The sequence below is a fragment of the Marmota monax genome, unplaced genomic scaffold, assembly GCF_021218885.2.
Source record: "Marmota monax isolate L192 unplaced genomic scaffold, Marmota_monax_Labrador192_F-V1.1 WCK01_AAM20220418_F8-fsc00064, whole genome shotgun sequence".
In the NCBI taxonomy this organism is placed as follows: Eukaryota; Metazoa; Chordata; class Mammalia; order Rodentia; family Sciuridae; genus Marmota; species Marmota monax.
Window position 1 is genome coordinate 10,338,042 of NW_026694542.1, and position 16,815 is coordinate 10,354,856.

Consider the following 16,815-nt stretch of genomic DNA (forward strand, 5'->3'; position numbering starts at 1 on the left):
AGGCGGCTAAGGTAGGAGATTGCAAGTTTGAGGTCAGTTTTAGTAACTTAGTGAGGACCCAAGTAACTTAGGGAGATCCTGTCTCAAAATGAAAAACAAGCTGGGCACGATGGGTGGGGAGACTGAGACAGGAGGATTGTAAGTTCAAAGCCAGCCTCAGCAATGGCGAGGCTTTTAGCAACTCAGTGAACCCTGTCTTTAAATAAAATACAAAAATAGGGCTGGGGATATGGCTCAGTGGTTGAGTGCCCCTGAGTTCAATCCCCAGTACCAAAAAGATAAAAAAAAATAATGAAATAATAATAATGATAATAATAACAATGAAATGCCTGGAAAAATAAAAATAAAACCCCCCAAATGCTGGGGATATAGCTCAGTTGAAAAATGCCCCTATGGGGCTGGGGATGTGGCTCAAGCGGTAGTGCACTTGCCTGGCATACGTGCGGTCCGGGTTTGATCCTCAGCACCACATACAAACAAAGATGTTGAAAGAAAAGAAAAATGCCTCTAGGTTCAATCCCCAGTACCCAAAACAAACAAGCAAAAACAAAACACCTGTGGATGATAGTTGCTATCTCAAAACAGCATCCATTTTGCTGTTTGAATATTAAAATATAAAGAACATCCTAATTAATGGAGACAAATAGTTGTGTTTAACTCAGATATAATCATACATTATTTAAAATGATTTTATCTCAAATTACTTTAAATGAAAAAAAATACACATTTAAGGATATCATAATAAAAAAGTTACATATAAACATCTAACATAATAGAGTTTATCAGCACTTCAATTTGTCTGGCTAGATTCACTAACTGTATAGGCCTAAAAGTAAAGCTCCACTGCCATCACTATTTAATCAAGCAATGTTGTTAAGTAGCAAGGACAATAGCAACAAGTAATAAAAATAAAAACCCAACTTTTAATAGCCATTGTTTAAATAAGCATCTTCTTAATATCATACAAACAAAAAAATACAGATTAAAAAATCTGGATGTTGCTAGGCCTGGTGGCACATGCCTTTAATTTCAGAGACTCAGAAGCTATAGGCAAGAGGATTCCAAGTTCAAGGCCAGCTTAGGCAATTTTGTGAGATACTGTCTCAAAATAAAAAAATAAAAATTCAAGCAACTGGGGAGACTGGGGCAGGAGGATTGAAAATTTAAGGCCAGTTTGGGCAAGATTGCATGTCCTAAGCAACTTAATGAGATCCTGTCTCAAAAAAAGGTTGGGGATATAGTTCAGTGGTAAAGAATCCCTGGATTCAATCTCTAGTAGAAAGGAAAAAAAAAAAAAAAGATGCCCAGGCAAATACATGATTTGTCATCAGTATAAAATAATGAGGTCCTGGGGCTGGGGTTGTGGCTCAGTGGCAGAGCGCTTGCCTTGCACGTGTGAGGCATTGGGTTCAATCCTCAGCACCATATAAAAATAAAGATTTAAAAAAAATAATGAAGTCTACATATGGGTGAAAGTACCCAAAAAAGCGCTACACAAATGATATGTTGCATCGTTATTACTAGATAAACAGGAATCAAACATGTAGATTCAGCAGGACAATGAAATTTGTGCTACACAATATTATAGAAAAAGTATTGGGGGCTGGGGATGTGGCTCAAGGGGTGGCGCGCTCGCCTGGCATGCATGCAGCCTGGGTTCGATCCTCAGCACCACATACAAGCAAGGATGTTGTGTCCACCAAAAACTAGAGAGATAGATATTAAAAAATTCTCTCTCTCTCTTAAAAAAAAAAAAAAGAAAAAGAAAAAGCATTGTAGGATTGTGCTGCCTCTTCCTTCTTATGTTTTATAGTCTCACTGGATGCAATGGTATATGCCCATAGACTCAGCCAAACAAGAGTCTGATTGAGGTAGGAGCATTGATTGTCTGAGCCAAAGTGAGGCCATCTCTTAAAAGAAAAAGCCTATAGGACAGTACTGAGGAAAATCACATTGCCTGTACTTCAATTAAATTAAAAAAAATTTTTTTTTGGTACTGGGGATTGAACTCAGGGGCACTCAACCACTGAGCCACATCCCCAGCCCTATTTTGTATTTTATTTAGAGACAGGGTCTCACTGAGTTGCTTAGTGCCTTGCTGTTGCCGAGGATAGCTTTGACCTTGCCATCCTACTGCCTCAGCCTCCCAAGCTGCTGCGATTACAGGCTTGTGCCACTGCACCTGGCTTAATTAAAAATTTAAAAATAGTAAAATTTGTGGGGCTGGGGCTGTAGCTCAGCAGCAGACTGTTGCCTAGCACTCACGTGTGAGGCACTGGGTTCAATCCTCTGCACCACACAAAAATGAACAAATAAGGCTGGGGTCGTGGCTCAGGGGTAGAGCACTTGCCTAGATTGTGTGAGGCACTGGGTTTGATTCTCAGCACCACACATAAATAAATGAATAAAATAAAGGTCCATCAACATCTAAGAAAAAAAAAGAACAAATAAAATAAATGTATGCTATCCATCTACAACCTCAAACATAAAAAAAAATTTTTTTAAAATATTACTGGACACTTAAAAAAAAATGGTAAGATTTGCCAGGTGTGGTGGCACTGTAATCTCAGTGACTTGGGAAGCTGAGGCAGGAGGATCACAAATTCAAAGCTAATAATTTAACGAAGCCCTAAGCACTTTAGTGAGACCCTGTCTCAAAATTTTAAAATAGTGGTTACGAGCTGGATGCAGTTGCACACGCCTGTAATTCCAGCGACGGGAGGATCTAAGTTCAAAGCCAGCCTCAGCAATGGCGAGGCACTAAGCAACTCAGTGAGACCCTATCTCTAATAAAATCAAAATAGGGCTGGGGATGTGGCTCAGTGGTTGAGTTCAATCCCTGGTACCAAAAATAATCAATCACCAGTAATAAATAAATAGTAAAATTTATCCAACTATTATTATTACTATTATTATTACTACTACTATTACTATTACTAGGTATTGAACCAAGGGGTGCTTAACCACTAAGGCATATCTCCACCCTCTTTTGAGCCTGGCTTTGAACTTGTGATCCTCCTGCCTGAGACTCCACAGCCACTGTGCTTGGCCCAACTTTTGTTTCCAAATATGCCAAGAAAGGTTAAAAAAAATCAAAGATTGTACTTTAATCATGTTTTGGTCACAACAGTTTTCTTCTAGAACTCTAAAATGATAGTACCATGTTTATAACTGTTGTGCATAGTCTTTCAGGGTAAACATTCAAAATTAAGCTTCTGAAGTTGGCTTCAAACTTGCCACTCTCCTGCCTCAGCTTCCCAAGGAAGATGGTCAGAATTCCAGGAAGATGGTCAGAATTAAAAGAAGGAAAGCTGGTATGGTTGTGCATGCCTCTAGTCTGAGCATTTGGGAGGATGAGGTGGGAAGATCACTTGGGCTCAGGAGTTCAAGACTCGCTTGAACAACATAGTAAGACCTCACTCAAAACAAAACAAGGCAGGGGTATCATTCTTTTAATTTGATTTTCAGGAGCTAACTAGATCATCATCAGTACCATTCCTCAAAGACGGAAGAGTGGGTAACTTAAACTGCATAAAAAGTAGTCTTTTACACATCACATAAATAAAACAACCACTATGCTTTCCAGTTCCAGGTGGAGGAGAGGATATAACAAGCAGAAGCACATACTTGGAAAGCCCTTATCAACTTCTTTCTTTGCTATGAGAGGCTTCTATTCCAAGGTAACATAGATGTGTAATTTTTTAGGCAAGAGATATTATTGTCAACATTCTAGGTCCCTGAATAGTTTCAGCAATTATTTGAGTAAAATTTAGGCATTTTGGGGTAGACACAAAAAGGCTGATAGTCTGAACAAGCCAAAGTGCTAAATATAGACATTACCTGAAAATTATTTAAAGGGTACATACTGATTGCCAACTTTTATTTTTTATTTTTTCCTGGTACTAGATATTGAATCTGGGGGCACTTATCACTTAGGTACATCTCCAGCCCTTTTTATTTTAAGACAGGGTCTCACTATATTGTCCAGGCTGACTCAAACTTGCAATACTCTTGCTTCAGCCTCCTGAGTAGCTGGGATTACAGGTCTGTGCCACTGCATCCAGCTTGCTTGTCAGTTTTAGGTCAGTGTTTTCTCATACTTGTAACTCATTAATACATAATAATTGGTTATAAAGTGCTACTGCAATTTTAAATACTGAAGTTTACTTTTAAGAATAAATAATTTTGGGGCTGCAATTGTATCTCAGTGATAGAGCACTTGCCTAGCACGTGTGAGGCACTGGGTTCAATCCTCAGCACCACATAAAAATAAGTAAGTAAAATAAAGGTATTGTGTCCATTTACAACTAAAAAATATAAATAAATAAAAAATATATATAAAAGAATACATAGTTTTTCTTAAATAGATAAGAGTCCTCTTTGTGTTTACTGTATCCCTTAGGTTGTATTGGAAAAGTCACTGGTCTTGAAATTCTTAACAACAGTACTGAATGGAATTATTAACACAAGCATTGTAGGAATGGATGCTTACTAAGCAAGTCTGTAAGTTCAAAGTCACCAGTTCAGGGCAGTGTGCACCTATGTACTTGAGAGCTTCATCTTCCAGCTAAAAAGATTAAAAAATAAGAAAAAAATATTATTAACAATGTTTCAAAGGAAAAAGACTTAAGAATTTATACATTCATCAATACATTCTCAGTATAGCCACCCAAGTTCCAAAAGAACAATGAACCAGAAATAAAAAATTATGTTCACATAACAAAGTAATTCCTACTATTAGCAGGGTTATCAGTATTTTAAAAAATCAGTTCCTACCACATCAAATTCATGTTGTTATCATCAAACCAAGGAAAAGATGACATAAACATTGCTTAGTATTTATGGATTTTACTTCTGATAAGTTAAATATACTTCATAGTACTTTGCAGAGGGATTATTAAGCTAAAATGATTTTCACACTTCAATACCACCTATGAAGATTTTTTTAAAACAAATTTTGGGGACAGAGAGCCAAGAAAGGAATCCATCGTGTTTATCTGTTGCTGGAAGATCAGTGGCATGCTTACAGTGCTGAGAACAGATGGTAAGTAATTGATCATAATGATGCATTCCAATCAATATTTTTCAGGATTCCATAAATAACTAGAAGCTCAAGCTGTTGTTTTAAGGCAGCCATACATCCAAAGCTCAATTTCAAACAACAAAATTCTTCCTATCATAGTAAGAGAATGAGGGAATTTTTAATGGAATCCAAAGTATGGATTTCATACCATTAATAAAATAAGATAGAGACTAGCCTTACTTTATCAATCATATAAATCCACTTTTTTCTTTCCCTTTTGAAACAAGGTCTCAAACTTTATTTTCCTGCCTCAGCCTCCCAAGCAGCTGGGATTACAGGCATGTGCCACCAAACCTGGCTTAAATTCACTCTTGATCATTAGGTGCTATTTGGTCAATTCCTTTCCTCACTGTGAAAAAATAAGATTGTTTTTAAAAAGTTTTTTTTTTTTGGGGGGGTGGTATTGGGCAAAAAACCCTGGGGCACTGTACCCACTGAGTTATATCACCTTATCACCTGCCTTTTTCATTTTTCTTTTGAGACAGGGTCTCACTAAATTGCCTAGGCTGGCCTCAAATTTTCAGCTTCTCCTGTCTTAGCCTCCCAAGTAGCTGGGATTACAGCTGAGTGCCACTATGCCTAGCAAGGCTGTACTTTTTTTTTTTTTCCTTTTGGTGGTACTGGGGATTGAACCCAGAGCCTTATGCATGCGAGGCAAGCAAGCTGCCACTGAACTACATTCACAGCCCCAAGACTACAAAATTTTTAATGACAAAATATGTTGGATTTGTGATGTGACTGGGAGGATAAGTGTCAATACTATAAAACACAGGTTACTGCATACTTGGCATATTTAAAAACAACTCCTGATGATTAAACAAGAGAAAATTTCCAGGACTGTCTTATTTGCCTATCCAGTTTGAAGTATCGGCAGTAAAGAAACTTTCTTTTTGGTACAGGTTAAGCTGCATGAAACCCTTCTTGCCTATGGCATACATTCCTTCAGTGTTACTTTGCCACCCCACTCTGTCCTTCTCGAAATTTATCTTTGGTCAGATGTTAAATCCTCTCATTCGTTGATTCTAAGGAAAACACTTTATGCTTGATAAGCAAATATCTTTGGGTCAAAAATACACACAACTGGGGCTGGGGTTGTGGCTCAGTGTTAGAGCGCTTGCCTGGCATGTGTGAGGCACTGGGATCAATTCTTAGCACCACATAAAAATAAGTAAATAAAATAAAGGTCCATCGACAACTAAAAATATATATATGTATATATATATATATATATATATATATATACAAAAAAAAATACACACAACTCACATTTCCCTCCAGACAAACATCTTGGTGATGACTACAAAAAGCTCATGGTTCCTCTGATTTTCATAAGCATTACATGGAGTATTACCTGTGTGCAGCCTTTTAAGAATAAGGCCTTGAGACCCCCACAGCCTCTTACTAGTGCTTGAATGCCATCCTTGGTTACTTGATCACACCAGGAAATGTTCAACTGCTCCAACAGTGGACACCCCTCACTTAGGATAAAACAAAATGAGACAAGCATATCACTACATCCAATTTCAAAGATACTGGTCTCACTTTTGCAATGTTCATGTGGGACTTTACCACCAGCAGGGCCATCTCAAATCCAGCTTAAACAACTACAAAGCACAGTATAGTTTTTCAACTATAGATAGGATATGGAAATTAACTTGTTCAAATTTATTTATTTTTTTTTTAAAGAGAGAGAGAATTTTAATTAATTTATTTATTTATAAGCTTTTTGCGGACACAACATCTTTGTTTGTATGTGGTGCTGAGGATCGAACCCAGGCCGCACGCATGCCAGGCGAGCACGCTACCGCTTGAGCCACATCCCCAGCCCTCAAATTTATAGAGTAATTAAAAGTTCAGATTCAAACCCAGATTCTCCATCAATTATTAATGAGAACTTTTAAACTTTTAGTTAAAAATAATTACAAAGGCTCTGTATATTTCCTTATTTGGGACATTTCTACAATATTGTTTCTGCAGACTAAAGTTAGGGTATACTGTTTTGAATTTCTGTGATTCTTCCACTTGTATCAGTTTAGTTTCATATTTGGAGCATGAAAAAATTGAAATTATTCTTCAGAAACACTGAACACCACCTAACTTTTACAGAAGTTTGTCTCCTTCCGGACCCCTCACTCCCCCACCGCCCCCATGCTAGGGATTGAACCCAGGGCTTCACACAAGCTACATAAGTGTTCTACCACCAAGTCGTGCCCATTATCTTTTAAATACTCCTGCCTACCAAAAAGATGCAGAAAATAAAGACAGGAGATCCAGGTTTGAGTTCATTTTCAACATTAATAATTTGACTCCATACAAGTCACTTTAGGAAGCTAAACCTCTTGGTCCAAGATAAGCCACAGCTCTTTCTATGTTCTTCCAAAACTGAGGTACTCACTCCTATCATCAACTTACTACACTAGAAATTTAACTCAGGGACACTCTACCTGTGAGCTATACCCCTAGTCCTCTTAATTTTTCTATTTTGAGACAGAGTCTCACTAAGTTGCTAAGCCTGTCCTCCATCTTGCAATCCTCCTGCCTTAGCTTCCTAAGTAGCTGGGATTATAGGTATGTGCTATAGCACCTGGGACTAGCTCATCTTATTTTGAAGACAGGGTCTTACAAAGTTGCCCACTCTGACTTTGAACTTGCTATGATCCTGCCTCAGCCTCCTAAGTAGCTGTGACTATAGGTGTACACCACCATGCCTGCCTTGAAGTTATTTTTATAACATAGAAACTGTTGACTATCATCAGCACAACTTTTTATAGTTCTGCTTAATATAATCTTGTTGAATCCTAATAACAATGCTATGAGATAATGAGGAAAAGCTCAGAAGGACTGTGTTCAAACAAAGTACCTGGAAAATAATCCTATCTCTAGAACCATATTTTAAACATTAAGCTAAAATAACAGGCCATTTTCTTTTCTTTTTTTGAAAGTAATTCTTTATAAAAATCTAATAATTCATGTATAAACTATACTGTGCTCCTCTGTTTAGAAATCCTAGTTACCCCTAGTCATTTCACTTGAATAGCTCCTGTAATTATAATTTGGGAAAAGTGGTAAAATAAAAGGCCTATTTAGAACTATAGTATATATGAATAAAACATAGTTACCTTCAATTCAAAATTCATTTCAGTTATTTTTAAGAAATTATTATTAATGGACATGCTTATGTATAAGAAATTTACCTCAGAGCTTTGAGAGACATGTTTGTTATTGATGTACAGGAAGCCAAGTCAAGATGCCTGAGTTTGGAACAGAACTTGCTAAGGCTAGTACATGTACTGAAAATGGAGAGAGGAGAAAATAATGAATAAATACGAACACATCTTACTATATCATACATGTTTCTCAGTAAATATGTGTGTGTATACACATGCATGTGTATATATGATATATAAATTATATCAGAACTGTAAAATTTGCATACCTTCCAAAAAGCAGCCATAAATTTTGGGAGCTTTCCACGGAAGAGGCAGATACCATTCACAAAGAATGGCAATACTATATACGAGAATTTGTATCAGAGGAAGATGGTGCTTCATTTACATTTGGAAATATTAATAGCTATTAACAGCTATTATTAATAGCTATTAATAGCTATTAACAGCAAATTACTTATGTGAACTGTAAGTGATCTATGTGTACTCTTCAGATCCAGGAACACTAGGAATGCTAATAAGTTTTTGCTATATATGGTAAAATATGAGGACCAAATCTTTGCTTCTGCTTTTTAACAGACTTAAAACATTTACTTAAACATCTTAAACTATCTACTTGAGATAACCTTTTACATGGCAGTAAGGAAAGAAGTGGATTTTGCAAGGTATACATAGATGAATTATATTGGGCTGAAAGAAGTTATGTAATACTGCTACTTATTACCTTTTGTGAATTATGATGATGTTTAGCAGTGCTAGATTAAATCCGGCGCCTCATGCCCGCTTGGCAGCCCTCTAACACTAAGCTACATCCCCAGGCCTTTTTAACATTAAAAATTATTTTTAATCATTTTTATTTTATTATTCTCCCTCCTTTAAAAAAAAATTTTTTTTTAGATGCACACACTATCTTTATCCATTTTTATGTGGTGCTGAGGATCGAACCCAGTGCCTCACAGGGACGAGGCAGGCACTCTACCACTGTGTTACAGCCCCAGCTCCAATTTCCCCTCCTTTTTTTTTTCCCTCCAGTATTTTAAAGTAAATCCTGGATATATTATTTTATCTGTAAATATTTTAGTACTTTTTTATTCTTCCTTTCTCTTTATTTGGCACTAGGATCCAAGCCAGGGGCGCTCTACCACTGACCTACATTCCCATCCTTTTTTATTTTTCATTTTGAGACAGGGTCTCAATTGCTGGTATCAAACTTGTGATCCTACTGCTTCAGTCCCCTAAGTCACTGGGATTACAGGCATATACCACCACACCTGGCAATGGAATTCTTTTTTTAAATATTTATTTATTTTTTTAGTTGTACACAATACCTTTATTTTGTTTATTTGTTTTTATGTGGTGCTGAGGATCGAACCCAGGGCCTCACATATGCTAGGCGAGCTCTACCACTGAGCCACAACCCCAGCCCAGGAATTCTTAATTTCATGTTTGGATTGCTTGATGCTAATGTATAGAGACTTTTTTTGGGGTATATTGTCTTATATCTAATGAGCTTGTTATCTTATTTATGAATTAAAGCATCTTTTGGTAGTTTCCTCATGATTTAAAAAAAATTTTTTTTGTAGTTGTAGATGGACAGAATGCCTTTATTTTTTTTGTTGTTAGCTGTTATGTGGTGCTGAGAATTGAATCTAGTGCCTCATGCATGCTAGGCAAGTGCTTTGCCACTGAGCTATAGCCCCAGACCTCCTCATGTTTTTTTTATATACAATATTATAAATTATGTTATATACAAATAAAGGTTCATTCTATTCTTTCCTACCAATATGCATTAAAAAAACTTACTGTATTGGCTAGATCCTCTAATACAATGTGAAATAGAAAGCGTGGTTGGGCTGGGGATGTATGTAGTTCAATCCCCAGCACCAAAAAAAAGTGTAGTAATTGTTCTTGACCTTAGTAAGAAAGAATTCAGTCATTTTTAGAAGTGGTTTGTGTGTGTGTGTGTGTGTGGGGGGGGGGGTGCGAGGGATTTACCCCAGAGCCTTGTGCATGTGAGGCAAACACTCTGTACCAACTGAGCTATATCCCAAGCCCCAGAAGAGGGTTTTTCATAAATGCTTTTGATGGGGTTGAGGGAATTTCTTTGGAATTGTTTTTACCATGAATGGACGTTAGATATTGTAATATACTTTCTATACCTAATAATAAATTAGTTATCTATTTTGTGTAGTCAACTACCCTACAACAACTCAACTTAAGATGACAGTGTATTATTTCAGTTTTTGTGGTCAGAACTAAAGGTAGCTAAGCAGGGTTCATTTGATTTAGGGTTTCTGACAAGACCACAATCAAGGTGTAGACATTGGATGTGATCATCTCAAAGGTTAACGGGGTTTAGATCCCTTGCTAAGCTCATTTAGGTGTTTTTTTTTTTTTTTAGCAGATCTCAGGAGATCCAATCAAGGCTTATTCTTGATTTTTTGGTAGATTTCAGGTTCTTGCTAACTATTACCTGGAAACATCAGTTTCTATTCACGTAGGCCTCTCCACAGAGGTACCATAACAGGGCAGCTTGCTTCCCTGAAAGCCAGAACCCCAAGAGAAAGCAGAGTAGGATAGTAATCTTTTTGTATCCTAATCTGAAAAGTACCATCCAATCTCTCTTGCAGTATTCTATTGTTAGAAATGAGTCACTATGGTGAGTTAACTCTCAAGGGGAAATGATTAGACAATGGTTTAAACATCAGGAAGTGTGGATTATTTGGAGGCCATCAAACACAAAGATGATCATGTTGTTTTGTCTCTTTTACTCCAGAGGTGATAAAACTATAGCTCAACTATGGCCAAATCATTCCTGAAGCCTATTTTTATATGACTCACAAACCACGAATGGTTCTTACACTTTTAAGAGGTTGAAAAAAAGTCAATAGGGCTGGAATGTAGCTCAGTGGCAAAGTATTTGCCTCCCATTCACAAAACCCTGGGTTAAATCCTCAGTTCCAAAAAAGAAAAGACAAAAAAAAAAAGATAAAGAAAAAAAACCCAGAAAACGTTTTTTTTTTTTTTTTTTTTTGAACACATAGCTGTGCTTATTTATGTACTATCTGTCTATGGCTGATTTTATAACTGTATCTGACATAGTTATAACATACTATACGGGTCAGGAAGACTAAAATATTTACTTATTTGGTCCTATTTCTGGGATAAATTCCACTTAGTTACAATCTAAAATCCTTTTTTTTGTGGGGGCTGGGGTTGTGGCTCAGTGGCAGAGTGCTTGCTCAGTGTGTGTGAGGCACTGGGTTTGACCCTCAGCACCACACATAAATAAATAAATAAATAAATAAAATCAAGGTCCATCAACAACTTAAAAGCCCTTTCTAATTTTTTTATTTTGAGACCGATTCTCACTTAATTGCTTAGTCTCACTAAATTGCTGAAGCTGTATTCAAACTTGTGATCCTCCTGCCTCAGCCTCCTGAGTGCTGAGACAGGGTTTTGCTAAGTTTCTTAGGGCCTTGTTAAGTTGCTGAGGCTAGCCTTGAACTTGCGATCCTCCTGACTTCAGTCTCCCAAGTAGTTGGAATACAGCCGTGCACCAATGTACCTGGCCCATCAGCTGTTTAAAGAAAAGCCAATCCTCAATATACTAATTTAAAAAAGAGGGGAAAGCTGGACACTGTAATCTCAGCAACTCAGGAGGCTAAGGTAGAAGGATGGCAATTTCTAACCCAGCCTGACCAACTTAAAGGGACTCTACCTCAAAATAAAAAATAAAAAGGGCCTGAGATGTGAAGATGTTGCTCAGTGATAGAGTACCCCCAGGTTCAAACTCTAGTATCTCACACACACAAGAGTTGATGAAATTCACTAGTAGAATCATTTAGGTCTGCGTGCTTGTTTGTTAGGACAGTTTTAAATTACTCACTGAATGTATATATTATAGGCCTATTCAGAATATGCATTTTTTTCTTGAGCCAGTTTTGGCAAATTAAGCCTTCCAGGAATTTTGTTCATTTTATCAGTATTGCCTGATTATTATTCATGATATCCTATCATAATTTTTTGGGTAAAGTATTTAATCTTCAACTTCATTTCTGCTTTAGAGTTTGTCTTTTTTTTGGAGGGGTGGTACTGGGAATTGAACCTAGGGGAACGTTACATTGAGCCACATCCTCAGCCATTATAATTTTATTTATTTATTTGGTACTGGTGGGTTTTTCATAGATGCTTTTGATTGGGTTGAGGGAATTGCTTTTGGAATTGTTTTTACCATGATTGAATTCAGGGGCACTCAACCACTGAGCCACATCCCCAACCCTATTTTGTATTTTATTTAGAGACAGGGTCTCATTGAGTTGCTCAGTGCCTGGTGGTTGTTGAGGCTGACTTTGAACTCACCACCCTCCTATCTCAGCCTCCCAAGTCACTGGGATTATAGGTGTATAGTATGTATGTATGTATGTATGTATGTATGTATGTATGTATATATTTATTTTCCTGGTTCTGGAGATTAAACCCAGGGGCCCTATGCATGTGAAGTAAGCATTCTACCAACTGAGCTATATCCCCAGCCCTTGTCTTTTTTATTTTGAGACGGGATACCACTAAGTTGCTTAGGGTGTCACTAAACTGTTGAATCTAGCCTTTAACTTGTGATATTCATGCCTTGGCCTCCCCAGCAGCTGGGATGACAAGCACACATCACTGCACCTTGCTCCATTTTATTAGTTTTTGGTTGAAATTTCTATTTTTCTTTTTTGAAAATATGAATATTGATATATTTTGTACCAAGTCCTCTTGCCCTTTTAAAAGGTATCATTTTATACAAAGTCCTCTGCTGTTCACTTTCATTTAACAGTAGGTCTTGGAACTCACACCAGAGAACTAGAGATTTTCTTCATCACTTTTATTTAACTAATCCTCTTCTGATAAGACACAGGATGGTTTCCTTTTTTGGGGGAAGAAGGGGTATCAGGGACTGAACTTTTAAGGGGCACTCAACTACTGAGCCGCATTCTCAGCCCTATTTTGTATTTTATTTAGAGACAGGGTCTCGCTGAGTTGCTCAGAGTCTTGCTTTTGCTGAGGCTGGCTTTGAACTCTCAATCCTCCTGCCTCAGTCTCCCGAGCTGCTGGGATTACAGGTGTGAGTCACTGCGCCCGGCAATTTCCTGTCTTTTGCTGTTATAAAAATTAGCAGTAATGGGGTTGTAGCTCAGTGGTTAAACATCCCAGTTCTTAAAAAAAAAAAAAATAGCAGTATTCATTATTACAAACAGTAAAAATGAATAGCCTTGTACATATATATTATATATTATGGTTATAACTTATCATACAAAGGAATAGTGGGGGTAAGGAGTTAGTAAACTGTTTCTCCTATTTATCCTATTTTTTAAAAATTTTTATAGTTGTAGATGGACAGCATACATTTATTTTATTTGTTTATTTTTATGTGGTGTTGAGGATCAAACCCAGTGCTTCATGCATGCTAGGCAAGCACTCTGGCCCTGAACTCCACCCTAACCCCCTGTTTCTCCTATTAAAGGCTTCCAAATTAATCTACAGATATAATATTTACTAGAAGAATTCTCTCTTTTGCTAGGGATGGAACCCAGGGCTTCATGCATATTAGGCAAGAAGTGCTATCACTGAGTTCTATCCTCCCTCTATTTTCTACATTAAAAACTGCTATCAGTACTAATTAAACTGTTCAGTCCTATGTTGAAGAGTTTAATCTTTTCATAGAATTATCTGCTCACTGTGGTCTTTAATTATTATCCTTCTGCATAAACACTGATTATGATTTTTTCTTTTGTGGTGCTTAGTACCAAATTAGGGCCCCCCCACATACTGAGCTAACTTCCCAGCCCACCTATAAATTTTTAAGTCTTACTTTAAATATCAAAGACAGAATTTTACAACCAAGAAAGTTGCTAAATACATTTGTTGTGTGTTCATTTACCCATTAAGTCCCAAGTTTTCAGTTATGCAAAATTTTCAGTGAAACTGACATAGGTGCATTAAATTGGAAATAATTATCTAGAGCTTATTATATAATTTATTATCATTAACAATATTAATACTAATGAATATTATAACTAATTCACTTATTACTTTTTTCAAAAGAATAGAACTCTAAAAAAATACATTTGTTGGGCTGGGACTGTGGCTCAACGGTAGAGTGCTCTCCTAGCATGGGCGGGACCCAGGTTCGATTCTCAGCACCACATAAAAATAAAGGCATTGTGTTGTGCCCATCTACACCTAAAAAAATAAATATTATAAAAATACATTTGTTTATTTCAAGGTTATTATATTCTCAACTTAAGTTTTTATTTATTTATTGAGAGAGAGAGAGAGAGAGAGAGAGAGAGAGAGAGAGAGAGAGAGAGAGAATTTTAACATTTATATTTTAGTTTTAGGCGGACACAACATCTTTGGTTTTTGTATGTGGTGCTGAGGATCGAACCTGGGCCGCACGCATGCCAGGCGAGCGCACTACCGCTTGAGTCACATCCCCAGCCCTCAACTTAAAGTTTTTTAGGTGTTCCATGAATGAAATGGTGGGACACCATGGGTTAGACTAATATAGCCCAGACATGGACTACGACATAACATTCTAAAACACAGAATACTTACGCGTCTGTAGTCTTTGTACACCCATTTAGATTTAACACTTCAATGTTCCTACAGTTCTGAGCAAAGGTCCTTTATGGGAAGAAAAAAAAAAAGTGACAAGTTTCAAATGAAATGGGCAAAATGCGAAATATAAAAAAAAAATAAGATATTGTTATTGGTAATATTGGTTGCTGGTACCTGTTATACTATGATATGAGAAATTAATATTTGGTCTTCATCCCTTCTTCCGGGCATAGAACTCCTAAAACCCTTATAATTTTCTGAGTAATGAGTGACAGGAACATCTTTTATATATATAATATTTGGTCTTCCAACTATAACTACAATAACACAGCCTCATGAAAACCCCTAAATAATGGGGATTAGAGAATTTCTGGGTTGGTAAATCACGTGCTGGTTTATGTCTTAACTACAGGGACAGAAGTTCCTGTGCTTGGGAACCTTCTAAATCTTGTCCCATGAACCTCTTCAACTGGCTGTTCATCTGTATTCTTTACAATGGTAATAATAACTAAAGCACCTATCTGAGTTGTATGGATCATTCTAGCAAATTACCAAACATGGAGGGGGGTCATGGTAATTCCTGATTTATAGCCCATTGATCAGAAGTACACAGCAACATGGGGCTTGCAACTTGTATCTGAAATAGAAGCAGCCCTTTGCACTAAGTCCTTGGCTTGTAGGATCTGAGCTAATTCTGGATAGTTAGGTTTAGTATTTAACTAAATTACAATATCCAGTTGTTGTCTAGAAAAACAAAGGATTGGTTGTAGGGTGGAGGGAAAAAAGCTATACATCTACTGTCAGAGTATTGTGAATAGGAACAGTTGAGTATAATACAAAGTAGTTGATAAGTATAAGTAAATAAGTTTTTTTTTCCAAACCATAAATTCTTTTTTTGTACTTGGGGATTGAACCCTGGGGCACTTTACCACGTAGCTAAATTTCCAGTTCTTTTTATTTTGAGACAGGTTCTCACCAAATTGCTGAGGTTCTTGCTATGTTGCTGGGTCTGGCTTCAAACTTAGGATCCTTCTGCCTCAGCCTCCCAAGTCTCTGGGATGATAGGCATGTCTCACTACCCCTGGCTGAACCATCAATTCTTAAACACAAGTCACCAAAGATAATTTTATCCTATCTTTGAGTAAATAAAAATTCAAATAACAAAATACATTTTCTCAAGTTTCCAAAAGGATCATTTGTGATGAGAAATCTACCATTTTAAAATAATATTTCCTATTTCCTGTTATTTTTGTTTGTTTTGGTTTTGTTACCAGGGATTGAACCCAGGGACAATTAACCATTGAGCCACATCCCCAGCCATTTTGTACTTTTTATTTTGAGAAAGGGTCTAAATTAGTTACGGTATCACTAAGTTGCTGAGGCTGGCTTTGAACTTGTAATTCTGCTTCCTCAGCCTCCCAAGTCACGGAGATTATAGGTGTGTGTGTGCCTCCATACCCATTGTACCTGACATTTCTGTGCTATAAATAATATATACGTGATGTATTTTCAACGTTTAGGGATTTAAAAAATTCCTCAGCTTTTTCAAAGTGAGATGGTGCTGATCTTTACTTGAATCAAAGAGATTAATAGCAGTTACTTTTTTTTTTAACAGTTATGTTTTTACCTTAATGCATTGTCTCCTACTCCAAGACACCCACGAAGACTTAACTTTCGTAAAAAGCCCCCACATCGTTTTGAAATATTCTCCACTACTCGACCCTATAAAAAGAAACAGGTAAACAAAAAGATGACCAATCTGATTGCTTTTGAAAAGAATACATCTTCATTTTTGACAATTTATGGACAGAGAGAAAAGGTTTCTACTTGTTTCAAAGACCTAATTAAGTAGGAAAATTTCAACTTCCTTTGGGAATGCTTTCCTGATTAGCCCATCTACTTAAAACATGCCTGAACTTTACTTTATATTCTTATTTATTTGTTCAATTTGTAAAATAT

The 16,815-nt window shown here is 36.8% G+C and overlaps 1 protein-coding gene across 4 annotated transcripts in view; it reads right to left on the bottom strand.

Moving 5' to 3' along the window:
* Fbxl20 (F-box and leucine rich repeat protein 20) overlaps positions 1 to 16,815 on the bottom strand; it is a 111,072-nt gene that overhangs the window by 15,793 nt on the left and 78,464 nt on the right. For 3 of the 4 annotated variants that reach the window (XM_046420600.2, XM_046420601.2, XM_058571579.1), the window contains exons 5-9: positions 16,484 to 16,578; positions 14,854 to 14,922; positions 8,278 to 8,373; positions 6,435 to 6,561; positions 4,493 to 4,567 (exon numbers count right to left, since the gene is read on the bottom strand). In XM_046420600.2, coding sequence (XP_046276556.1) covers positions 4,493 to 4,567; positions 6,435 to 6,561; positions 8,278 to 8,373; positions 14,854 to 14,922; positions 16,484 to 16,578 — 462 coding nt within the window. The remainder of the gene's footprint in view (positions 1 to 4,492; positions 4,568 to 6,434; positions 6,562 to 8,277; positions 8,374 to 14,853; positions 14,923 to 16,483; positions 16,579 to 16,815) is intronic. The other variant, XM_058571578.1, reaches the window with a different exon arrangement.